Source organism: Thalassophryne amazonica, chromosome 3 (assembly GCF_902500255.1).
Source record: "Thalassophryne amazonica chromosome 3, fThaAma1.1, whole genome shotgun sequence".
Taxonomy (NCBI): Eukaryota; Metazoa; Chordata; class Actinopteri; order Batrachoidiformes; family Batrachoididae; genus Thalassophryne; species Thalassophryne amazonica.
In genome coordinates, this window is record NC_047105.1 from 111,879,917 (window position 1) to 111,907,242 (window position 27,326).

Below are 27,326 nucleotides of genomic sequence, written 5' to 3' on the forward strand. Positions count from 1 at the left end.
CACCAGATACTGACTGGTATCCCCCCCCCCCCAATAAAACAAAACTGCACCTTTCAGAGTGGCCTTTTATTGTGGACAGTCTAAGGCACACCTGTGCACTAATCATGGTGTCTAATCAGCATCTTGATATGGCACACCTGTGAGGTGGGATGGATTATCTCAGCAAAGGAGAAGTGCTCACTATCACAGATTTAGACTGGTTTGTGAACAATATTTGAGGGAAATGGTGATATTGTGTATGTGGAAAAAGTTTTAGATCTTTGAGTTCATCTCATACAAAATGGGAGCAAAACCAAAAGTGTTGCGTTTATATTTTTGTTGAGTGTATATATATATATATATATATATATATATATATATATATATATAAAACCCCTGGCAATAATTATGGAATCACCGGCCTTGTTCATTCAGTTGTTTAATTTTGTAGAAAAAAAGCAGATCACAGACATGACACAAAACTAAAGTCATTTCAAATGGCAACTTTCTGGCTTTAAGAAACACTATAAGAAATCAGGAAAAATAATTGTGGCAGTCAGTAGCGGTTACTTTGTTAGTACAAGCAGAGGGAAAAAAATATGGACTCACTCAATTCTGAGGAATAAATTATGGAATCACCCTGTAAATTTTCATCCCCAAAACTAACACCTGCATCAAATCAGATCTGCTCATTAGTCTGCATCTAAAAAGGAGTGATCACACCTTGGGAAGGTTGTTAAAGGCAAACATACTGGTAGACCAAGGAAGACATCAAAGCGTCAAGACAGAAAACTTAAAGCAATATGTCTCAAAAATCGAAAATGCACAACAAAACAAATGAGGAACGAATGGGAGGAAACTGGAGTCAACGTCTGTGACCGAACTGTAAGAAACCACATAAAGGAAATGGGATTTACATACAGAAAAGCTAAACGAAAGCCATCATTAACACCTAAACAGAAAAAAACAAGGTTACAATGGGCTAAGGAAAAGCAATCGTGGACTGTGGATGACTGGATGAAAGTCATATTCAGTGATGAATCTCGAATCTGCATTGGGCAAGGTGATGATGCTGGAACTTTTGTTTGGTGCCGTTCCAATGAGACTTATAAAGATGACTGCCTGAAGAGAACATGTAAATTTCCACAGTCATTGATGATATGGGGCTGCACCAGAATGGAGTGCTACTTCACCAACTGGTCCCAGTACCGGCCTGGTGAAGGCAAGTACATGCCACAAGATGTCGACCCCTTCCTGTGCACCACCCTGCTCTATGCCTATTCCATCATCAACTCCAAAAATGAGTTGATCACCTATGAGTGGAATGACGAGATCCTCTACAAGACTTTCAATGGTTTGAAGAACACGTAAGTGCGAAGTTAACGAATTACTAACACTGTATGTGTCATGGTTTGCCCCTGCTGGGGCCTGTATTGTGCTTCATCTCTCGTTGAACCTCAGTCTTTGATTTCCTGTTTGTTATATTTTAGTCACTGGTTGTACTTCTGTATGTTATACTTTTGCCCCATTGTTAGTTACATCCTAGTTTAGTCTTAGCCTTCCGTCTTCTTGTTGATCTCTTTTTCAGTTTTTACATTTGATTCCTGGTTTGATTCTTTGTTCTTTTTATGTGTGGGTTTTGCATTTACTTGGTGTTATTGTTGGGATTCTGACTTTGTGTTTGTCTTACTGCACTATCTTGCACCAGTTTCCCTCACCTTCATTCCAATTCCTTCTGCTTTGTCTTATGGCATGATCTTGCACCAGCTTCCCTCATCTTTGATTCATCCAACCACGCCCCCCTTCCTGAATGTTCTCCACACCTGTGTCTAATTTTCCTTAATTACCACCAGCATATTTAAACTCTGCTTGTCTAATGTTCTCTGCCAGTTCTTTGACCTTTACGTTCGCATTCCAGCCTTTACCACAGTCTCAATTTGCCTTGCTCTATTGCCTGTCCTTATTTTGACCCTGCTTTTGTCTCTGCCACTGAACTCCACCACGCTGTGTATTTGAACTCTGTTTGTTTCTTGGACCCATCACGACTGCTTGTTACCTCCACCTGCCTGCTTGACAAACTGTACCAAATCTCTGCCTGTCTTCAGTATAAAACTTTTTCTTACTCCATCATCAGCATTTGTGAGTTTGCATTTGTGTCCTACTCCTTTGGCGCTACACCTCTGCGAAACCTGACAGAATGACAAAATTACTATATTAATTATGAGGAACAGTATAATGTAATACTCCTGCTACACTACTACACCACATAGGAACACTGTATAACGTACTGTTGCCTGGCCTAACAGAGGAATTCCCAAATAAGAAATAATCTGGAACTTCTAAATTCACTTTTGATTTCAAATGAGCAAAATATCTCTCGAAGCAAATTGCTAAACCTACAACCAATTAAGATTTAAATGGGCCTTGACCACTTCCTAGCACTTACAGGTCTAGTATGTTTTGAATCATGCTCAGGAGGACTACATGGTCATTGTGGTTTAAATGACTCTCTGTTATTTAAACCACAATGACATTGATGTCATGCACACTAGCAACAGGAGGAAGCGCATGTGTACATGCATGAGGATTTGAGATGATCTGTGGCCCATCTTATGTTAACATCCAAAAGATTTCCTGTAAATCACTTCTAAATCTACTAAATGTTGGTCATAGCATCTGATGCCTTGAATGCCTGCCCCTCAGGGGTTCAAATTCTAAACTGCAACCAGATAGCATGAATTTTGATCATATTGTCAAAATCATATTATAAATCCCTTATCTAAATGCTAAGGAATAAAATTATAGTGTTGCCAAAGAAAATTTATTTCATGATTTAAATCTTAAAAACTCCAGTAGCATTGTACCTTCAGTATATCACGCAGTTGACTTCAGCCCCATACTGATCCCCTAGTGAAGTCTGTTGTTGTTTATTCGGCTGCTCCCGGTTTTGTTCGGGGTCGCCACAGCAGATACAGCCACATCCGCATTGTTAATTGGCACAAGTTTTACGCCAGATGCCCTTCCTGACGCAACTACAGTTTTACCTGGAAAAACACACAGCCACTGGTGTTCCAAAGAAGTCTCCCATCCAAGTACTAACCAGATCCTGCTCTGCTTAGCTTCTGAGATCTGACGGGATCAAGCTGACACAGAGCAGCTGTGCCACAATCAATAGCTACAGATCCAGAAGAAAATGATCTTAAACCCTTAACAAAATGGAGTTTTCAAGAGACACTAAAGCTGCCATCTTTGTTCTTTTCAGAAACACTCATCTGAAGACATTGTTGGCTGTTGGTGGCTGGAACTTTGGTTCACATCAGTGAGTATCACTGGACTGTTTGCCTCATTGTTCAAGTGTAGGTTTAAAAACTCATATGACCAATATGCTGTAGTATTTAGATGAATTTTGCATTGTTAGCTGTCTGATTTTGCCATAGCACATGACTCTTAACTGGAATAAGTGAGTTCACAAAATGACTGAAAGCATAGCCAGGAAGGGTGTGGTGGGGGGACAAATTACAAGCACAGTCCATGTGTGAAAGAGCCTATAGACACCATGATCCAAGAATACATGTATGCCACTGCTCTATATGGATATTATGGATGTTTTTGACTCCATCCTCCTCTCCCTCATACAACATTAGCCTCCAGTATCTTACTGAGTGCCGCTGAACCGGTCTGGATCCTGACCCAATACTTTCACAAACATGAGAATATGCAGCAAAGTAAAAACAAGCCTCCCCATTTGTAGTGGTGTCGGGCTTCCTGTGTGATGAAAGGATGATAATTTACCAGCAGCACGATGATGAACCGGAATCTACCCCACAGGTTTTCCATCATGGTGTCCACTGCTGCCAACCGTCAGACATTCATTCAGTCCCCGATCAGATTCCTGAGAACCCACGGATTTGATGGCTTGGATCTGGACTGGGAGTATCCTGGAGCTCGTGGAAGTCCTCCAGAGGACAAGCAGAGATTCACTCTGCTCTGCAGGGTGGGTATAGAACAATCCCCCCCTCAGGGTAGTTTTTGAAAGGAATTTTGGTTCCTTTTTCACATCTACATCATCCTCTGACTCTTTCTTGTGTTATACATTTGTAGGAACTTGTCCAAGCTTATGCTGCTGAGGCCAAGGCCACTGGAAAGCCTCAGCTCATGCTGACTGCTGCTGTGTCTGCTGGTAAAGGAACCATTGATGGAGGATATGAGATTGCTGAGATTGCCAAGTGAGTTTGTGTACTGGCATGAAGTCAGTTCAAGAGGGAAAACTGTGATTTTAGTTTCTTGAACTAAATGCCTGGCATCAAACCCTTATTTACAGGGAACTGAACATCAGCGTGATGACCTATGACTTCCATGGCACTTGGGAGCAATTCACTGGACATAACAGCCCACTGTACCGTGGCTCACAGGACTTTGGTGACTTCATCTACTTTAACATTGTAAGCAAACATTAGAAAACTGCAAAATGTAATAAAATAAAATAAAAGTCAGATGTCTTTTAAGAATCTGACTTCATGTTTCCGCAATTGTTTTAGGATTTTGCCATGAATTACTGGCAGGACAATGGCGCTCCAGGGGATAAGCTGAGGATGGGATTCGTCGCTTATGGTCGTACCTTCCGTCTGACATCATCAAATACTGATGTTGGTGCCCCAGCTAGTGGTCCTGCACCAGCTGGCGACTTCACCAGTGAACCTGGATTATGGTCCTACTATGAGGTGACGCTTAGATAATAGTTATAATTAATTCATTAATTACTGGCATAATGTAAGAACTTGTACCATGAATTGTGTTTACCCTCATAGCTGTAAAAACACAAACAGAGGTACAGTATCTCCTTCGAGCTCACACAAGAGAATGTAAAAATAAATTAAAAAATTCCTTGACATTCCAAATTCTGAGTTGTATAGTCTTCCAGGAAATCATCTAAAACTGATTCTTGATTTGCTGGTTTAGGCAGAAAGCAAAATGTTAACATTACGGACTAGTTACTTCAAAAATATTGTATTGTCACTGCTGAACAAGCAATCAAACAAAAAGTAAACTCTCCACCTAAATAACAAATCAGTGAATAATTCAAATATTTTCTGATGATAAGGGAAATGTAAGACCATACAATGAAGCTGTTTAAACAAAAAGTTAATTTTAACACCTTGTTCTGTGCTTGAACTGCAACAGACTGGCGTCCTGTCCTGGGTGAACCCTGCCTCGCTCTCTATGACTGCTGGGATAGGCTCCAGCTCCCCGCGACCCTTACTTGGACTAAGAAGATGAGTGTGTGTGTGTGTGTGTGTGTGTGTGTGTGTGTGTGTGTGTGTGTGTGTGTGTGTGTGTGTGTGTGTGTGTGTGTGTGTGTGTGTGTGTGTGTGTGTGTGTGTGTGTGTGTGTGTGTGTGTGTGTGTGTGTTCTGTGCTTATGTGATGCCATACTTCCAAGAATGAAATTAACACTATGTAGAGAGTTACACATTCAAAACAGTGGGAAAATTAAAAATTTTAAGTCTGGGCATTATAATTTGCACATAATGTGGCATTATGGGATTACTTTTCATTGCTATGCTGATGACACTCAGTTGTACATGCCAATAACTGCTGGTAATGTAGTACACATACACTCCTGAGAGGATTGCCTTGCATCAGTAAAAAGCTGGACAGCCAGCAATTTCTTAATTTCGAACTCGGAAAGACCAAAATGATACCTTACTCGTGTGAAGCGCCTTAAGGCAGCTTTGTTGTGATATCAAGGAAATACATTGAATTTGAGCTATGAGGTAAAAGCACAATCATAGCACTGCTGTTGAAAATTCAGGTTGTGTACAAGAACAAAATAACTTTATAATATATTATTTTTTCAGATCTGTGGCTTCTTAAAGGGCGCAACTGTCCAGTGGATTGAAGACCAGAAAGTTCCCTATGCCACCAAGAACCAAGTGTGGGTAGGATTTGACAACAAGGAGAGCTATGAAATCAAGGTAGGTGACACATTCATTCTATGGGCTCTATCTTTCATCCAGTACAAGTGATGCACATTGTTGAGGTAGTATTATTGTGAGTTTCCACCTGATGCAGTTGCCATTTTTTGAAGGCACAACCTCTAAATTCTATCACTTGTGTTGAGGTGGGTGTGCTGGTCCAAAACAGGTGTGACCTGGTACATTGATATCTTTCATCAGCAGACAGAGTTTCCACCTCCAACCTCCAAAAACAATAAGCACATGACAAGTAAGTTTCTGTCCAGTTAAGGGCAGCTTTTGTTGGGTGTCAGAACTTCTATTCATTGAAGAATATGCCTGGAAGTCCATCTGATAGGCCAACTGAAACAGTTCTCCTGGACGCGCAGCCAGGAAATACTCACACACATCAGCCACAAACGGCGGTTGATTGTTGTTGTCCTTTCAACTGATCCCATTTTTGTTCGGGGTCCCCACAGCGGATACAGCCAGATCCGCATTGGCATTTGGCACAACTCCAGGTTTACCTGGAGAAACACACAGCCACTGGTGTTCTCCCATCCAAGTACAAACTAGATCCCTCTATGCTTAGCTTCTGAGATATGAAGAGATCAGGCTTACACAGAGCAAACCAGCTGCCAATCTGCAAAAGACGGCAAAGAATGCAGTATTAAAATTCATGTTTATCCAGCTGTCATCGCAACTCCTAGCATTCCACGTTTGCCTGCTGACTTCTCATGTGCATGCACCCCAGTCTCTGCAGATCCATCATTTGCCTGAAAATACTTAGGAACCCTTAATACCACAGAACTGTGCATCTCAGTGTTATGCTTGGATATATATAATTTTTTAGGTTTGTTTTTACTTTTGCTTGGTGTTGTCACCCGGTAGAGATCGACATTGGAGATTTGGCCACCCATTCTGCATCAGCGATGATGATCGGGTCCTATGTCTTCATTTGAGACAGGTCAAAGTATGTATTAAGAATTATTCTCCACTTCTACAGGCAAAATATCTCAAAGAACAAAAGTTTGGTGGTGCCAATGTGTGGGCTCTGGACCTTGATGATTTTGCTGGACGATTCTGCGGCCAAGGTGTCTACCCTCTGCTGTCACATCTCAACAAACTCATGGGTGTTGGTAAGTCATAGTCATTGTTCATTTTTATGAAGAAATATGACTCCATTTTATTGTTCAATAAACAAATTGAATGTACAATGTAATAAAAAATAGAAGAACATGATTTAACCCAGTCTGGCAGGGGAACACACCTGTAGACAAATATGACATAAACATTTATTTAAGATGATGTGTTCAGTGATTTATAGTACATTTTCTCCTCCTGTTTCCACCCAGTGTGGCCTGACCAGCCTGGATTCTGAAATGGCAAACCTGACGGCATATACTCCAACCCAGACGACAAGGCCAGCTTCAACATGTGCGCTGGTGGCATCACCCATATCGTATACTGTGGAAATGGATCCATCTTCATCAATGACTGCAAAGTGCTGTGTCTGGTCCTGAGCAATGAGCAGAAGGAAATGTTCAATACAATGTAAAGATGCAATCTGTAACCAACATTATCCTGATGAAACAGACTGTTGAAATGCAAGCATTACCTCTGACAATGAAGTTGAAGGAGGAACTGTTTTCACCCCTGTCTATTAGTGATCAGCCTGTAACCCACAATTTTTCATGTATCATTATGATATTTTTACTGAAGATTCATACATGTCCTGATAGGCAAGAGCTAATTCAATTTTCAAGGAGGAAGGTCAAATTGTATGATTTGTAAATAATTAATTTGTGTTTTATTGCAGGAAATAAGTCTTTGATCAACAACCAAACAGCAAGAATTCTGGCTCAGACAGACCTGTTAGTTCTTCTTTAAGAAGCCCTCCTGTTCTGCACTCTTTACCTGTATTAATTGCACCTGTTTGAACTCATTACCTGTATAAAAGACACCTGTCCACACACTCAGTCAATCATACTCCAACCTGTCCACCATGGCCAAGACCAAAGAGCTGTCTAAGGACACCAGGGACAAAACTGTAGACCTGCACAAGGCTGGGATGGACTACAGGACAACAGGCAAGCAGTTTGATGAGAAGACAACTGCTGGCACAATTATTAGGAAATGGAAGAAACACAAGATTACTGTCAGTCTTCCTCGGTCTGGGGCTCCATGCAAGATATCACCTCATGGGGTAAGGATGATTCTGAGACAGGTCAGGAATCAGCCCAGAACTACATGGGAGGACCTGGTCAATGACCTGAAGAGAGCTGGGACCAAAGATTACATTAATAACCCACTACACCATCGTGGTTTAAAATCCTGTAGGGCAGCAAGGTCCCCCTGCTCATGCCAGCACATGTCCAGGCCCATATGAAGTTCACCAGTGACCATCTGGATGATCCAGAGGAGGCATAGGAGTAGGTCATGTGGTCAGATGAGTCCAAAATAGAGCTTTTTGGAATCAACTCCACTCGCCGTGTTTGGAGGATGAGAACAACCCCAAGAACACTGTCCCAACTGTGAAGCATGGGGGTGGAAACATCATTTTTGGGGGAGCTTTTCTGCAAACTGTACCGTATTGAAGGGAGGATGGATGGGGTCATGTATCATAGATCATGGAACAACCTCCTTGCCTCGGTAAGAGCATTGAAGATGGGTCGTGCCTGGGTCTTCCAGCATGGCAATGACCCAAAACACACAGCCAGGGCAACTAAGGAGTGGCATTTCAAGATCCTGGAGTGCCCTGGCCAGTCTCCAGACCTGAACTCAATAGAAAATCTTTGGAGGGAACTGAAACTCCAAACCTGAAAGATCTGGAGATCTGTACAGAAGAGTGGATCAAAATCCCTGCTGCAGTTTGTGTAAACCTGGTCAAGAACTACAGGAAATGTCTGAACTCTGTAATTGCCAACAAGGTTTCTGTACCAAATATTAAAGTGTGTTTTTCTGTTGTATCCAATACTTATTTCATGCAATACAATGCAAAATCATACAGCATGATTTTCTGATTTTTTTTTATTATTATTATTATTATTTAGATTCTGTGATACCTATGATAAAAGTTACAGACCTATCCATTCTTTGTATGTGGGAAAACTTGCAAAATTGACAGAGTATCAAATACTTATTTGTCTCACTGTATCAGAAGCAAACATAACCCAATCACTCATATTTGAAGGTGAGGTGCAGACTGGCACTCACTATCGCCTGACAAGGTTTGATCCAGATCTGATCCATATTGCGGATATTTGAATTTAATTAAAAAAAAAAAAAAACATTTAGTGTGCATTTTAAATAAATTGTAATTCATTATTATCAGGTTGTCCTAAAAGTTCCCTAAAAAGCCTTCAGTTAATTCAAAATGCTGCAGCTAGAGTACTGACGGGGACTAGAAGGAGAGAGCATATCTCACCCATATTGGCCTCTCTTCATTGGCTTCCTGTTAATTCTAGAATAGAATTTAAAATTCTTCTTCTTACTTATAAGGTTTTGAATAATCAGGTCCCATCTTATCTTAGGGACCTCGTAGTACCATATCACCCCAATAGAGCGCTTCGCTCTCAGACTGCAGGTTTACTTGTAGTTCCTAGGGTTTGTAAGAGTAGAATGGGAGGCAGAGCCTTCAGCTTTCAGGCTCCTCTCCTGTGGAACCAGCTCCCAATTCAGATCAGGGAGACAGACACCCTCTCTACTTTTAAGATTAGGCTTAAAACTTTCCTTTTTGCTAAAGCTTATAGTTAGGGCTGGATCAGGTGACCCTGAACCATCCCTTAGTTATGCTGCTATAGACGTAGACTGCTGGGGGGTTCCCATGATGCACTGTTTCTTTCTCTTTTTGCTCTGTATGCACCACTCTGCATTTAATCATTAGTGATCGATCTCTGCTCCCCTCCACAGCATGTCTTTTTCCTGGTTCTCTCCCTCAGCCCCAACCAGTCCCAGCAGAAGACTGCCCCTCCCTGAGCCTGGTTCTGCTGGAGGTTTCTTCCTGTTAAAAGGGAGTTTTTCCTTCCCACTGTAGCCAAGTGCTTGCTCACAGGGGGTCGTTTTGACCGTTGGGGTTTTACATAATTATTGTATGGCCTTGCCTTACAATATAAAGCGCCTTGGGGCAACTGTTTGTTGTGATTTGGCGCTATATAAAAAAAAATTGAATTGATTGATAAATGAATGAATGAATTTACGATTTATTCGGCACACAGAATAACAACACAGACAAAAACAAAACCCATAAAAAGAACAACGTACAATGAACCCGTGTTGCCGAAAGGGTGAAGGCAGAAGTAAAGCTTGTAAATACCTTCCCTTATACCATAAAAAATAAAGAATGTATACATACACAAATATATATATATATATATATATATATATATATATATATATATATATATATATATATATATATAGCAACGGAGAAGTGCTCACTATCACAGATTTAGACTGGTTTGTGAACAATATTTGAGGGAAATGGTGATATTGTGTATGTGGAAAAAGTTTTAGATCTTTGAGTTCATCTCATACAAAATGGGAGCAAAACCAAAAGTGTTGCGTTTATATTTTTGTTGAGTATATAGATAGATAGATAGATAGATAGATAGATAGATAGATAGATAGATAGATAGATAGATAGATAGATAGATAGATAGATAGATTCATAACAACAATACAAAAGAAATGTGTACAAACAATACAACTCAGTCAGTGCACCAGAATTTCAAAACACAACCAAATGAGCAACAGTGCACAAACCCAAGCATAACAACAAAACAAACAAAATTTTAGAAAATTGTGGTTACAGGGAGACTGGCCTATAATTTGAAAAAAAAACATGTATGTCACCAGATTTGAACAATGGTATCAGTTTAGCTATTTTCATTTTGAAAGGAAATTTCCCAGTCATTAATGACAAATTACAGATACAATAGTGTTCAGAATAATAGTAGTGCTATGTGACTAAAAAGATTAATCCAGGTTTTGAGTATATTTCTTATTGTTACATGGGAAACAAGGTACCAGTAGATTCAGTAGATTCTCACAACTCCAACAAGACCAAGCATTCATGATATGCACACTCTTAAGGCTATGAAATTGGGCTATTAGTAAAAAAAAAGTAGAAAAGGGGGTGTTCACAATAATAGTAGTGTGGCATTCAGTCAGTGAATTCGTCAGTTTTGTGGAACAAACAGGTGTGAATCAGGTGTCCCCTATTTAAGGATGAACCCAGCACCTGTTGAACGTGCTTTTCTCTTTGAAAGCCAGAGGAAAATGGGACGTTCAAGACATTGTGCAGAAGAACAGCGTAGTTTGATTAAAAAGTTCATTGCAGAAGGGAAAACTTATACGCAGGTGCAAAAAATTATAGGCTGTTCATCTACAATGATCTCCAACGCTTTACAATGGACAAAAAAAAAAACAGACGCGTGGAAGAAAACGGAAAACAACCATCAAAATGGATAGAAGAATAACCAGAATGGCAAAGGCTCACCCACTGATCAGCTCCAGGATGATCAAAGACAGTCTGGAGTTACCTGTAAGTGCTGTGACAGATAGAAGACGTGTGTGTGAAGCTAATTTATTTGCAAGAATCCCTTGCAAAGTCCCGCTGTTAAATAAAAGACATGTGCAGAAGAGGTTACAATTTGCCAAAGAACACATCAACTGGCCTAAAGAGAAATGGAGGAACATTTTGTGGACTGATGAGAGTAAAATTGATCTTTATGGGTCCAAGGGCCACAGACAGTTTGTGAGACGACCCCCAAACTCTGAATTTAAGCCACAGTTCACAGTGAAGACAGTGAAGCATGGTGGTGCAAGCATCATGATATGGGCATGTTTCTCCTACTATGGTGTTGGGCCTATATATCGCATACCAGGTATCATGGATCAGTTTGGATATGTCAAAATACTTGAAGAGGTCATGTTGCCTTATGCTGAAGAGGACATGCCCTTGAAATGGGTGTTTCAACAAGACAATGACCCCAAGCACACTAGTAAATGAACAAAATCTTGGTTCCAAACCAACAAAATTAATGCCTCGCAGATGTGAAGAAATCATGAAAAATTGTGGTTATACAACTAAATACTAGTTTAGTGATTTACAGGGTTGCTAAGAAAGCAGTTTGAACATAATAGTTTTGAGTTTGTAGCATCAACAGCAGATGCTACTATTATTGTGAACACCCCCTTTTAAACTTTTTTTTACTAATAGCCCAATTTCATAGCCTTAAGAGTGTGCATATCATGAATGCTTGGTCTTGTTGGATTTGTGAGAATCTACTGAATCTACTGGTAACTTGTTTCCCATGTAACAATAAGAAATATACTCAAAACCTGGATTAATCTTTTTAGTCACATAGCACTACTATTATTCTGAACTCTATATGGTAAAGTCTTAACAATACAATCAATAATATTTTTAATGAAAAACATATCAAAATTGTCACTATCAGTTGATTTTTTTTCCCCCCTTAAGTTTATGTTTCCCTTAAGTTTATGAGGTTTATGAAGTTTATGAGTTTATGTCAATAATCTATAAATGCACTCCAGCGAGGGCGGTCGCATCTCCTCCTGTCTCCTCTATCTCTGCTCCAACCTTCAAAGTCCCTACTCCACCGGACTGTGAATTCTTCCGACTATATTGGATTAACCATGGAATTGAACGCTATTGAAGATTTATTTATATTTGGTTTTATTGTAGGAGGGCTGGTACTTATTGGTTTATGTGTTGCCCTGACCTACTGGAGAATTGGCAAGATGGCTGCCACCAGAACCACAACTCCTCACCTGTCCATCATGATTAATGAGTTGGGCAAGGCGATATACTCTCAGACTGTGTTAACCCTTGAACTCAGACCAAAGTTGGATAACATCTCGGAGCAAATGCACTCCTTGCAAAGGAAGATTTGCATTATATCTCAATCAGAAGTGCCTCAGTCACTCTCATTTTTCAATGATGGATTTACCTACACCACCAAAATTGGATGGAGGTTCCAATTTTATGCCTGTTTGTCTTCCAGTTATAAGTTGGAAACCAAGTGCCAAAAGCAATGACAAATTGTAGCAGAGATAACCAATGTTCTCTGAAAATTATCTGAAAAAGAATTCAGAAAACAAAAAAAAAGTTGAAAATAAAACCTGATAACACCACAAAAAAGTTTTGATTCAAGTGCATGAACTAAATACAGTTGTGCTCAAAAGTTTACATACCCTGGCAGAATTCTTGCTTTTTTGGCCATTTTTAAGAGAATATGAATGATAACACAAAAACTTTTTTCACTCATGGTTAGTGGTTGGGTGCAGCCATTTATTGGCAAGCAACTGTGTTTCCTCTTTTTAAATCAAAATGACAAGAGAACTACCCAAATGAACCTGATCCAAAGTTTACATACCCCTGTTCTTAATACTGTGTGTTGCCCCCTTTAACACCAACGACAGCTTGGAGTCTTTTATGGTAGTTTGTGGACGAGGGTCTCTGATGGTAAAGCTGCCACTGAATATGTTTTGGACTACATTTACCTCAATTACAAAGAAATACAAACAGTATGGCACTTTATGGTAAATCTGCATGGAGTAGACAGTTCTCAAAAGCTGAGTGACTGCAAGAAGGAGAAGAGTGAGGAAAGCCGCCAAGACACCCAAACAACCCAGAAGATGTTATGGGCTTATGTGGCTGTGATTGGAGAAATTGTGCACAGTGCAAGCTTTGCATTTTGCATCACTACTCTTTGCTTCATAGTGGAGTAGAGCAAAGAAGGATTTTCTTTCACCAAAGCAGATCAAATCCAGGTTTGCATCTCAGATGTACTTTCTGGCAATTTGTAGCTAAACTTTCAGGTCTTCTTTTTAAGAAAATCCTCCTCTATACCACTTCATCATGAAGATGGATAACTGGTGATACATGGATTATGGATTTCAAAGATAATAAAATGTGTTTTTCACAATGAAAGATCTATTGAAACTCTTAAAAACATATTTTACCTCATACTGGTACAATGTGGTTATTCTGCATATCCTCTAATGTTACCATCCAAAGAAATAAGACATCTTGTCTGGCCAGTACTTCAACAAACAGAACCCTACGGGAAGAAATAAAGAGGACACAACTCGATATAAGACGTAACAAACAGAACAAAGAGCATAACATTACTATGACAACAAGAGCAATTTGAGATTTCTGACATCCGCCAAGGGTTGACGAGGACTCAAAATAATAGATGTTTGATTCACATCATGACCTGGACTTTACCTGGATCCAGATTCCGCAACACAATGCAATAGTTGCATACTGATCCAGAATGGTCCAACTGATCAAGATGTTGCAATCTGATATTTATTCACAAGGTGTAACAAAGCCATGCAGTAGTTTTGACGTAATCCTTAAAAGCCTATAAAGTGAAATCTGAATCCAGAATCTGAATCCAGATAACTTCCAAAATTCAGTGGAGTCTTCCATGCCCTAATATCTATCTGTGGTGCGAATTTTGTGAGAATCCATGAAGTAGTTTCGGCGTAATAATTCAAAGCCTATATACGAGTAAAGTGAAATCTTGATTTAGAAATATCGATCCAAAGTCCGAATCCAGATCACCTCCAAAATTTAATGGAGGCTTTCATGATCTAATCTGTGGTGAAAATTTCGTAACAAGCCATGCAGTAGTTTTGATGTAATCCTTAAAAGCCTATAAAGTGAAATCTTGATCCAGAATCCAGATCTGGATATCCAAAATTCAGTGGAGTTTTCCATGTCCTAATATCTATCGGTGGTGAAAATTTTGTGAAAATCTGCGCAGTAGTTTTGACATAATCCTACTAATAGCCGGACAAATAAATGAACGGAGATTATTTTATTATGTCCTTGGCAGACGCACAAATGGTGGACAGGATATTATAGATGTGAAAGGGCAGGTTTCAAACTGGAGAGAGAAACTTTCCTACACACATTAATGTAGATGATCTTTGTACACTTTGTCCGGGGGAGATTCTTATCAAGTATCCTGTCAAATCTTCTTAGCAAATTGATAGATTGGTGCGATGAAGTTCAGAGAAATGTTCATGTTTGGGTTAGTTAATATTAGATTTTGTTATTATTATTATCATCTGCTTTCTTATTATGATACGTTTAATGGGCCATCTTTACATTTCACCTGGCTCCAGCAAACAGTTTGTTACTTTCCAGAGGTGGGCATGAACCGGTTATATACCTGGATGGATGCCTTCTACAACACAAGGTGTTTCTGCAGTGGGGTGGATGCAGCTGTATGCAGCACCAGTGCATACTCACAAACCTGATCTGGTCTTAAATTAAAGCTGAAAATCTACACAAGTACATCGTGATTGTTTCCTTTCAATTCCATTGTGGTGGAATAATGAGGAAAACTTACTGCTATAGTTCAAATACTTGTAGACATGACTGTAATATGAATGCTAAGTAAAGCTAATATGGAGAACAACACCTCGTCAGCATAGCAAGTACAGCTGGATTTCCAGTGTGTAGATCTGGGTTCAATTCCCATCATTCTGCCTGCTCAGACAACACGCATATAAAGGAAGTGTTTTTTAAGAATAGCTGATGCTTTATTAAGTGCATTTTATTTTTAAATCAAATAATGTATCTTGACTTGTGGAAGTGTTTGCAATTTATAAGACCTAAATTAAAATACACCATAGATAAGGGTCCCTTCACACATAACACAAAATTGGGCAAAAGAAGCAGAAACCAGCCGAAAAAACAAAATGGGGAACCACAAAACATTCCACCCTACTGTGGGGAGGGACACACGGTCGGACAGGTGTGCACGATACCGTGGCAACGGTTTCATGCACACTCGTGTTTGCGCATATGAACACAGCGGAGCAAAAAACAAAACACAATTTATAAAGAGCGGACTTAGCCTAGACGTACAACAGGAAGTAATGAAATGACGTGGATTACTGTTCTCCCGTTTATGTTTTTTACATGAGTTACCTGATGCGGTCGTATATTGAAGACATCAGCTGGGCTCTCGTCTCATGAACAGCCGACTCCCGTGTCATGAACACATGAGCCGACATAACGTGTCTGATGGTGACTGCATTGCAAATGTGATGTGTGTTTTAATTGTTACAATGTGGGGAAATCCTGCAGTTACACGCACCTTGCGGTGATTGTCTGCATGGCACACTAATCACCAGCGTTGCGGTACTGAATGTCCACAGCAAAGCGTATGAGCAAAGCGATCACACATAAATGAGTTCACACCTTTACCCTTATTTGTTTTATTTAATTTCTACTGTTTCTGTCATGTCATGTAAACTACAATTTACGTGGTGGAAGCGGCATCAGCCTGCCGAGGCTGGCTCATTTATTTCACACCATGCCGCGCGCTCAGACGCTGGCCCGTCGAGAGGGGACGGGGGCGGACGACACACTCCACAAGCCATTTCTGTGTGTGTGGTTGGGGGGGGGGATTCAGCACAGTCACACCCATGTGTGTTGATTGGTAACGCCACACTCGTGTTGCACTTAGACAATTTTCACAGACAGCTTGAATGTGGTCATCTGCACTCTACTCTTGTGTGTGGCACCTTGAATTTGGCCAACACCTGTTGAGAGAGTGGTGGAATGGGCACTCGCTGTCTTTCGGCAACTGGTTGTTGCAACAGCTGTATGATGAGATTTTTCACGAGTGGCATGCAATTCCTCCTTTGTGCATCAGTCGGTTTCAATCATGCAATGTGTGAAAGCGCCCTAAGTTATGTATGGTGCATTTGCTCTACCCATAGGGGTTATAGAACATAACTCCTAAGGGTAGAGCAAGTCAGGCTGCAGACTCACTTGATTTTTTCTCCAGTTTTCATACAATAACTTTACAAACTTTATAAACTTTACAAATTATGTTTTCAACTTTGTTCAAGATTTTTTTTTAAGAGTTTTTGTTATGTGTCGACGCGGGTTGAGGAGCGGACCTGCGTCTGACAGAACCCAGCGGTAAAAATAACCAGAAGGCGGTTCCCAACAGAAACAATTTATTTTTTCACCTGTGCTTACAAATGTAAAACATAAAAAGCGTCCCTCTGGTGGAGTAATAAGTGGCACGTTCTCCAGCGCCCACAAGGATTAAAGCCCGGCGCTCCTGGACCCACTACCACCGACAAACACCCCCCAGGTGGACACGACGAACCGATTCTCTGTGGAGCAAAGAAAAGGTGAGGTGAGTCAGCAGGTACAACTCTATCTTTGACATAACACACGCTATCAGCAACACGCTCAGGTCAATGTTTCTTTTTTAACTTTATGCAAATGAGCAGCCCCTCACAACAAGTGGAGGATCACTTATCCTGCACGCCACCGCAGTGAGAAGCAAGCTGCACAATTCTCCTCACAATCTCAATTTACTGTGTAACCAAGCACCAAGATACTATCAACAATTACTTAATCACTTAATTACCTTTAGCGTGTGCTGACAGCATGTGTCCTCACCCTTCCCTGCTTCACGGGCTCGATATGTCAAACCCAGGCGCGGTCCTCAGCGTCTCACAAACAAACGTCACAAGGTTGAGTTCCCGGCAGCTCTGCTCAAATCACACATGACTTATATGCAGAACGCCATCCAATTATCCGCTTCAGCTGCAAGTCTTCAAGGCCGCACGTGAGCCCCTGCCACAGGTGTTCCACATGACGCTAATAAGGGTGAGGACTCTTCAGCCAGCACTTTCTCCACAGACAAATCAGCCCTCATGCCACCTGGAGAGCAAAGAAAAGAAAAGAACACCAAAACAGCCAGCCACGCCCCCCCAACACACAACAGTACCCCCCCATGAACGGGAAGCCTCCCGGCGACCGATCCAACCAGGCCCGAGAACAGCACCTCCCTCCAGGGTCCACGTCAGAAAGCAGGACAGGCACCGCAGCAGGAAGGCCGGCTGGCAACAACAAAAGCCCCAAAACATTCCCCAACACACACAGAGAAAAAAAAAAAAAAGAAAAAACCTAAAAACCCACCCAACAACCTCCCCAGGGGACCGTCCCATCGAACCCCGGGAAGAAAAGAAAAACTCCCAAACGCAAAACCCCAACACAGTCCCACAAACACAATACAAACATAAATGCATGAAAGGAAAAGAATAAACAACCCCCCCCAGAATGACCTGCAGAGCCCAACCCCCCCCCCCCCCCCCAGAAGGCCTTCATTGCCAGTTCCAGGAGGAACAGCCAAAACCATAAGCCCAACAAAGGTCCCCAGGTGCACATGGAGTAACACGGCGCCCCCCCCCCCCCCCCCCCCAGGGGACCGTACCATCAACCCCAGGAGGTACCCACCCCACAACCCCGGAACCCCAGACTAGGTCACACATGGCTGGTTGGTCCCAAGCCAACTCCCCCCCAGAGGACCGTCCCATCAACCCTGGAGGTGGAACCCGGAAGGAAAATAAAGCGAAATCAAAAATCAACCCTCGGAGGACAACTCAAAACAACCCCGGGGGGATATAAACGACCATAAATCCCGTTACCCTCCCCAGCACCCCGAAAGACCCCAGGTCCCTCCCAGAGCCCCCCGGCGGCTCAATTTTGGCAAACAGCTCAAACTAGTAAGCCGGAGAAGGGAACAAGAAAAAACTAACCCAGCTCCAACCCCAAGGCGCAGCAGAGAACTGAAAATGCGTCCAGTGACACAACTCGACCATACCCCAGCCTCTCGGGAGGGGTGGAACTACCAAAATGGCAAACGGCAACAGATCGGCCCACCCCTCCGACTGAGGTAAGTCTCCGCTGCACCACACCCCGGCAACACCAATGACGAACGGTACAAAGGCTCACCGAGGCTGGAGTGGAACCGGGCCCTAACCAAACCAAAGAAACGCCTCTAACACCCCCCCCCCCCCCTAGGTGCAGAGGTCTTCTGAGAACGCTCAGCGTGACCAACCTGCACCACCCCACAACCCACAAGACGAACGGTCTTGGGGCAAGTGAGGTTGGGGTTAGGGATGTAGAGAAATAAAAAACAACAAAAGAAAACGACCCAACAACCCAAACAGAAAATACCTAAAACCACGTACAAAAGTGACAATTAAGTGAGCCCATCAATCACTCCACCAGATACGCCCCTAACGCCCCAAACACACATAGCCCCTAATCAAAGAAAACAAAACATTTACCTGTGCCGAAACATTTTTTTTTTGTTTTTTTTTGTTTTTGTTTTTTTTTGTGTGTGTTATTTTTCCCATCCCAGAACACTTGGAGTTACGTCGCCGTTATTTCTCTTGACGCTTACGTGTCGGGGCGATACAGACATCTCTACTCGTCCGAGCTGCATGGGCTCGTCAACAGGAGGAGCTGGAGGTCCCGTCGGAGGAGCCTCAGTGGGGCAAAGAAGAGGCGGCCCAAACCTGTGTCGGGGAAAGCCCCGAGACAAAAAAACCCGCTCTGATGGGCGTCCTCTCTCGCGTCCACGCTCCCTCATCTGATCATCCAAACGAATCACCAACGATATTAGCTCATCTAAATCGTTTGGATCATCACGGACCACCAGCTCGTCTTTTAGTGCCTCATTTAACCTGTCTACAAACACGCCCCGTAAAGCTACGGCATTCCAACCGGATTGAGCAGAAAAAATCCGAAAGTCCACGGAATACTCCGCCGCACTCCGCCTCCCCTGCCTGAGATTCAGCAACCGTTGAGCACCGGTATTCGTTTTCACCGGATGATCAAAAACCAATTGAAACTCCCGGGAGAAATCCTTAAAGGACCCTAACAATGGCGAGTTGTTACTCCACAACGCAGTGACCCAAGCCAAGGCGTCGCCTCGGAGCAGATTTGTTACATAGGAAACACGACTTCCATCGGAAGAGAAGGAAGCCGGTCGCTGAGTAAAGACCAGAGAACATTGCATCAGAAACGAAGCACAAGCTTCAGCGTCTCCCGCATAAGGCTCCGGATGACAAATAACCGGTTCAAACACCGAATCCCTGGGTGACGGAGTTATCTGCCCCGGTATCGATGATGCCACAGCTGGAGCTGCAGGAAGCGGAACGGCTTGCGCTGCAAGCTCCGTAACACGGGCGTCTGTTTGTTCAATTCGATTTGCGAGATGCTGTAATTGCTCCCATATCTTCTCCAAGTGTTCTTGCACCTTTTCAGCAAAAGGAACCGCCTCTGCCGCTGGGTCCATTATGGAATGGCCGGGAACTACTGTTATGTGTCGACGCGGGTTGAGGAGCGGACCTGCGTCTGACAGAACCCAGCGGTAAAAATAACCAGAAGGCGGTTCCCAACAGAAACAATTTATTTTTTCACCTGTGCTTACAAATGTAAAACATAAAAAGCGTCCCTCTGGTGGAGTAATAAGTGGCACGTTCTCCAGCGCCCACAAGGATTAAAGCCCGGCGCTCCTGGACCCACTACCACCGACAAACACCCCCCAGGTGGACACGACGAACCGATTCTCTGTGGAGCAAAGAAAAGGTGAGGTGAGTCAGCAGGTACAACTCTATCTTTCACATAGCACACGCTATCAGCAACACACTTAGGTCAATGTTTCTTTTTAACTTTATGCAAATGAGCAGCCCCTCACAACAAGTGGAGGATCACTTATCCTGCACGCCACCGCAGTGAGAAGCAAGCTGCACAATTCTCCTCACAATCTCAATTTACTGTGTAACCAAGCACCAAGATACTATCAACAATTACTTAATCACTTAATTACCTTTAGCGTGTGCTGACAGCATGTGTCCTCACCCTTCCCTGCTTCACGGGCTCGATATGTCAAACCCAGGCGCGGTCCTCAGCGTCTCACAAACAAACGTCACAAGGTTGAGTTCCCGGCAGCTCTGCTCAAATCACACATGACTTATATGCAGAACGCCATCCAATTATCCGCTTCAGCTGCAAGTCTTCAAGGCCGCACGTGAGCCCCTGCCACAGGTGTTCCACATGACGCTAATAAGGGTGAGGACTCTTCAGCCAGCACTTTCTCCACAGACAAATCAGCCCTCATGCCACCTGGAGAGCAAAGAAAAGAAAAGAACACCAAAACAGCCAGCCACGCCCCCCCAACACACAACAGTTTTTCTATCCAAGTCACACTTAGATGGAAAGTCAATCCAAGTCCATTCCAAGTCACACTTGGTCTTTTTTGCTTGTTTGTTTGATTCAGTGTGACTCAGATGACTTGGCCCAGTTGCATAAGTTGTACTCTGTAAAATCTGAAGAGCTTTATAGCCCAAAGAAACACAGGAGGAGAATTACAAACCCATACCTCAGTCAAGGCTGTCAAAATGAATTGTGAAAGTTGAAACCTCGTCTGAATCTCCTCAAGCATAGTATGTTTCTATTACCCTTTTAAATTAATTTTATTAGTAAACAGAGCGTGCCGTGGCCTCAACTTTATCTAAAGTCTCGGTCTTTTATTGAAGCTTAGGGCTAGTGGCCGGCAATCACCTTAGTATTTCTTCTGTTTTTCTTGTTGCTTAATGCTGACAAATGATACTGTATTTGTTGTTTTTCCGATGCCTGATTCTGTTTTTTCTCTCTGTTTGAAGTGCGGCTCCATCCAGAGATGGGAGTGGCGTCTGTTTCTGCAACCCTCCTGTCCTGTGCACCAGCATGGACTCCCAAAATTTCCTGTATATTTGTACTCTCAAGTCTGTCGGTAGCATGGCACAAGCAGAGGGTCACCCCTGTCAGTCTGGTCTGCTTGAGGTTTTCTTCCTCAAATCATCAGAGGGAGTTTTTCCTTACCGCTGTCATCTGTGTGCTTCCTCTAGAGGCTGGCAAGGTTAGACCTTACTTATGTGACACGCCTTGAGGCAGCTTTTTGTGATTTGATGCCATATAAACTAAATAAATTCAATAAGCTAAATAAATTGAAATTACAGTCACAGCATTAACTCGGACACTCTTCCAAATGCATTTGTGCCATGCCATCAAGATAGGTGTTTCACAATACTAACGATGTGTAGTACATTTTTCTTTTCTTTCAGGTTGCTTTATAATATTTTTTGGTATTTCGTAGACAGGTAGTACTTCCTTTAGAGGTTGGCGATACGAGGAATTTTGGTATTGATCCGATACCAAGTAAATACAGGCCCAGTATCACCGATATCGATACTGATACCGATACTTTTCCATATTTAAGCTTCATAGATCCAAAGGATCCAAAAGACCTAGGATAGAATTTTGCCAAACATTGTACATGACAACAAAATACTTTATTATCACAATCAGCATTTTTGTTTAAAAAAACATCACTCAACACAACTTAAAACTAAATCTCCTGACAAACCACAATATAAGGGTGTGCTGCTCAGTGTTGTGTGACAGTGCAGCGCTGCTCTTACAGACAGAGAGTAGACTTTGATGATCTGCGTGCGCAGCAGTCAGTAGGTGCGGGAGAGAAAAAAAGCTAGAGTATCGATCTTTTCACACGAGGATCGTTCAATATCAGTACCAGCGTTGGTATCAATATTATCGATATTAGGATCGATCCGCCCACCTCTAACTTCCTCATGCCGCTTTCCCATTAAATATGGAAACGTAACACATCCTGCTTCTGCCATTACCAGCAGTGGGAAAAACCCTGTTGATTATGAGAGGCTAAAATCATGTGTGCATGAAAACTGTGCCATGTGACTGACAAGTAATATGAGAGTGAAGAACAAAATGATGTCACACCAGGACTTTTGTTGCTTTTGTGTCCTGGTTTGCCACTGTCACAGTGTGAAGCAGCCTTTGTGAAGTGAACACAGACAGATGAGATGAACACACTATTTGCAAGTATAGTCGGTGAGAATTTAAATCTTTGGCATTTTTATACTTCTTGTATAATTTTAATGATGAGTGTGATTTGAAATATAGACTTGTGCACATGACATCTGAATTGTACTTCTTGCAGTGGTTCTGCAACTCTTGACTTGGCTTGGTAAGTGTTTCAACATGCTGAAGTTATGTATAAATATGCAACATTACAGACTGGAAAAATAAATGATGTTTTTGTTTGTTTTTGTTTTGGGGATTTTTTTTTTTTTTTTTTTTTGGTGTCTTCAATCCAGCAACCACAACCAAGCTGGTATGTTATTTTACCAGCTGGGCGCAGTACAGACCTGGTGCAGGGAAATTTGTTCCAGCAAACATAGATCCCTTCTTGTGTACACACCTGGTTTATGAGTTCGCCATCATCAGTCAGGACAGTGAGATCACTGCTAACCAGTGGAATCAGAAACCTCTCTATGACTCATTCAACCATCTCAAGAAGAGGTGAAAACAATGAGTCATAGGAATAACGGATAACGGTCAGATTAATTGTTCTAAATTGTCCAAAGGGTCTTCAATTTTTTTCCTCCTGTTTTGACACACAGGAACTCCGACCTGAAGACGTTGCTGTCGGTCAGACAGGAGGACCTGACTGGATTCCAGTAAGTCTGTGAAACTCCTTCATCCTCCATCTTCACAAAAACTGAGCTTTAAGAACTTAAAATAAATACATTAATGAATAAATTCTTTGATAATGGTAGGAAATTCGACATTTTGCTTACATTTTCTTTGGCTTAGTTTTGACGATGGTCGAAAGGTTCTTTATTCTATGCATACGTAACAAGTATGATTTTTATTCACTAAGATTAAGCAGGTTTGTATCAACCACTTCAACTTGATCTTTATGCCAGCTCTGCAGGGAGAACTGAGCTGTTCAGGACTGTAAGAACTATGGAGTAGAGGTGGGCAGATCAATCCTAATATCGATAATATGGATACCAGCGCTGGTATTGATATTAAACGATCCTCATGTAAAAAGATTGATACTCAAGCTTTTTTCTCTCCCGCACACACTGACTGCTGCGCACGCAGATTCATCAAAATCTACTTTCTGTCTGTAAGAGCAGCGCTGCTCTGTGTCACACAACACAGCGCAGCATACCCTTGTATTGTGGTTTGTCAGCCCTCTACCTCAGGAAATTTTGTTTTAAGTTGTGTTGAGTGATATTTTTTTAACTAAAATATTGATTGTGATAATAAAGTATTTTGTTGTCACGTACAATGTTTGGTGAAATTCTATCCTAGGTCTTTTGGATCCTTTGCATCTATGAAACTTAAATATGAAAAAGTATCATTATCGGTATCGATATCGGCAATACTGGGCCTGTATTTACTTGGTATCGGATCAATACCAAAATTCCCGGTATCGTCCACCTCTACTATGGAGTGAGTAAACTGACATTCATTAAGATGAAAGGCTTTAAAGAAGGTTTGGTGAAGACACCATGGGGAGGACCGGTTTGAATTTATGCCATCTGGAGGAAGAACTGATGAGTATTAACACTGAGACAGCTCACGGAGAAGCACACAGAAAAACACAAAGGTTGTTTTTGCTTGGAGGAGACAGTAGTATCACAACATTTGTAAGGACTACTGTATTTTATGGAGTACAAGTCATGCACTTTTTTTCTGTATGTGGAGTTTTAATGAGCTCCTTAATGTGGAATTTCTGTGCGTTGTTGTAGTGTACTTTTATTGTTGTTGGTGTTTATTATTGGAGTTTATTTGTTTCATTTTATTTAAGTGCTTTAATTCCTGGGAAAGCCTGATATAAATTATTATAAGATAATTGGCGGTACAACAAAAGTAGGAGAAATATATAAAAAGTACAGAGAGCCAGGTAGGCGTTTTGGACATGCAGTGAGAAGGTCAATGAATATGTTTGGAACTTCTTAGTTCAGTGGAATTAGACAGCATGGCCATTCCAGACAAGCTTAGTTTCGGGCTGGCTAGCGCATACATTAGCACTAGCTTAGCTCCGTCAGCTATAGAAGATGGCTTTCGGATTGTAGTTAGGCGGAAGAACTCCAGTAAGGCTTGGTGCCCGGTTGTGATAACTGGTTCACAGTCAGTAGCAGCGACTGCGAAACCTTTTTCAGCCTTCGACATGCCTGTTGATAGTCCTCCAAGCCCATGGGAGTCTTCTACTCTCATCTCCAGGGCAAAATGCCATGCGTTAGTGATAGGGGATTCTATTACTCACAAAGTTAGATTACAGATGCACATTTAGTGTATTGCTGGGGCCAGAGCACCCGACATTGCCTCTCACCTTAGGATTCTGATGTTGCACAAGAATAGTTAGCCAAAGGAACACAATACTAGATATAGCCACGTAGTTTTTCATGTCAGTGCAATGACATTAGCATGGGACAATCGGAGATCACTAAAATGGACATAGAGAGGACTTGTGACCTCACCAGAAGGATGTATCATCATCAATTAATAGTCTCTGGTCCCCTCCCCTCTTGGAGTATTGACGAGGCTGATGTCATTGAATAGGTGACTGGTGCAGTTTTGTAGACAGCAAAGTTTTAGTTTCATTGATAACTGTCCCTCTTTCTGGGGTCAGCGTGGATGCTGATGCCACATGGCCTTCAACCTACTGGGGAATGCGCCACCATCTTATCTGGGAACATAGAATTCTACAGTGAGGGTACAATGAGGACTCTACACCAGGCCATGGAGCAGGTATAGAGAACCTAGAGAGCTTATGATTAAAGTGAATGTGGAACCCATTAGCCTAGCATGGAAATTAGTGAAGAAAATCCATTATGGTGGTAGTGTAGTTTATGTGCCAGGAAGGAGAATTTTTTAATTTGACACTGTGGCCTATTTCCACAGACATTCCTATAAAGAGCATAGAGGGACATGTTTTGCAAACTTAGTTCCCATTACTAGATTGATAAACAGTAAATTTGAGGATGACCCACTGGCTGTTCCTGCAATGTCAAATATTCCATGTCTGCTACCTTCAAACCATTTGGAATATAACCCCAAACTTACTTTTATGTATTTTATATATATTACTCTAGAACCACCCCCAAATCTCAGTAGTCCAAATGTCAACCCCAATGAGGTCCTTAGTTTGGGTCTCATTAATATAAGGTTACTGTCCTCAAAAATCACTCACACACTCATCTTCAACCGCTTAGTCCTATCAAGGGTCGCGGGGGGCTGGAGCCTATCCCAGCAGTCATAGAGCGCGAGGCGGGGTACACCCAGGGCAGGATGCCAGTCTGTCGCAGGGCCACAAACAGACAAACACATTCACACCCACTCGCACACCTATGGACACTTTAAAGATTCCAATCCACCTAACCCACATGTCTTTGGATGTGGGAGGAAACCGGAGCACCCGGAGGAAACCCACGCAAACACGGGGAGAACATGCAAACTCCACACAGAAAGGCCACAGGCGGGAATAGAACCCATGGCCTTCTCACTGTGAGGCAACAGTGCTAACCACTAAGCCGCCATGCTGCCCTCAAAAATCAATGTTGACAAATAATCTAATTGTGGAATAACCCATAGATATAATTGGTTTATATAAAACCTGGTTTAAACCTACTGGTGTCCTCCCCTTAAATGAAGCTTGCCCACCGGTATACACATTTAGTCATGTCCTTCGTGATACAAGGCAAGGCGGAGGTGTGGCTCTAATTTATAAATCTGGGTTTAGTTTACTGGCTCTTGGGGGACTAAAATATAATTTGTTTGAACATTTGACTCTATCTCTAATTTGGCAACTCCTGCCAATAACATTCCAATTGTTGGTGACTTCAACATTCAGAATCAAATTTATTGCCAAGTAAGTTAGCACATACAAGGAATTTGATCTGGTGATATTGGTGCATAAAAATAAGAAAAGAAAAAAAACACTTCTATAAGAGTCAAATAGACAAAACTATATTCACTGTTAAACAAATAAAACGTAATGGAATGGGGCAGTGCAAAAACAGGTGGTACCTTTCAGTGCAGGGATGACCGTTCTTGCTTTATGATAGTGGGGAGGGAGGCAGAGTAAGTGGGAGCCTCTGGCATTGTTTATGAGACTAGCGGCGGCTGGAAAGTGTCAGGATTCATGGCATGGAACGAACAGTAAGCTGAACACAGTATGCAGCTTCAGACTCAGGAGGTTGAGTATTTAAAGGCTTTAAATTGAAAAACAGGCACAGGTTTGGTAAACAGGCAATCAGTCAGTGTGGCAAAGGTAATCAGCAGACATGAGGCAGAGGCAATGTCAAAAAACTAGCTGGGTTCCGGGCCAAGGAGAATCAAGGTTGTCAGAGCTGAGGCAAAATCTGAGTCCAAAAAACGAGCAAGGTTCAAAAACACAGTGAGTCTACAATCAAGAGGCAGAGGCACAAAAACAAGGTCAAACATGGAACAAGGTCATACACAGAAGAGCAGAAGGTCAAGGACTAACAAAGCAAAACTAGGCTGGAACGCAGACAAAGTCAAAATGAACTGGCAGAGAACAGAGAAACATGCAAGGCTTAAATAACAGGGTGTGATTTAGGAAAGTTAAAACAGGTGTGTGTGAAAGTTCAGGAAGGAGACAAAGCTGAGACAAGCAGGAGCAAGAGAGTGTGG

General features: G+C 42.0%; 1 protein-coding gene across 1 annotated transcript; it reads left to right on the top strand.

The window, feature by feature from the left end:
- The first annotated feature begins 1,134 nt into the window (after positions 1-1,134).
- Positions 1,135-25,787, top strand: LOC117507816 (acidic mammalian chitinase-like). The gene is made up of 11 exons (XM_034167611.1): positions 1,135-1,346; positions 3,242-3,298; positions 3,808-3,973; positions 4,081-4,205; positions 4,301-4,421; positions 4,518-4,700; positions 5,837-5,953; positions 6,939-7,071; positions 7,288-7,302; positions 15,968-15,974; positions 25,766-25,787. The coding sequence occupies exons 1-11, from the start codon at positions 1,135-1,137 to the stop codon at positions 25,785-25,787; spliced, it is 1,158 nt and encodes a 385-aa protein (XP_034023502.1).
- Positions 25,788-27,326: the final 1,539 nt, after the last annotated feature.

Bases quoted from the DNA above. Each gene is read 5' to 3' on its own strand.
- LOC117507816 (XM_034167611.1), top strand. From the start codon at position 1,135: ATGATATGGGGCTGCACCAGAATGGAGTGCTACTTCACCAACTGGTCC. The intron at 3,299-3,807 runs GTGAGTATCACT...TCTACCCCACAG, and splicing joins TGGAACTTTGGTTCACATCA to GTTTTCCATCATGGTGTCCA. The intron at 3,974-4,080 runs GTGGGTATAGAA...ATACATTTGTAG, and splicing joins GATTCACTCTGCTCTGCAGG to GAACTTGTCCAAGCTTATGC.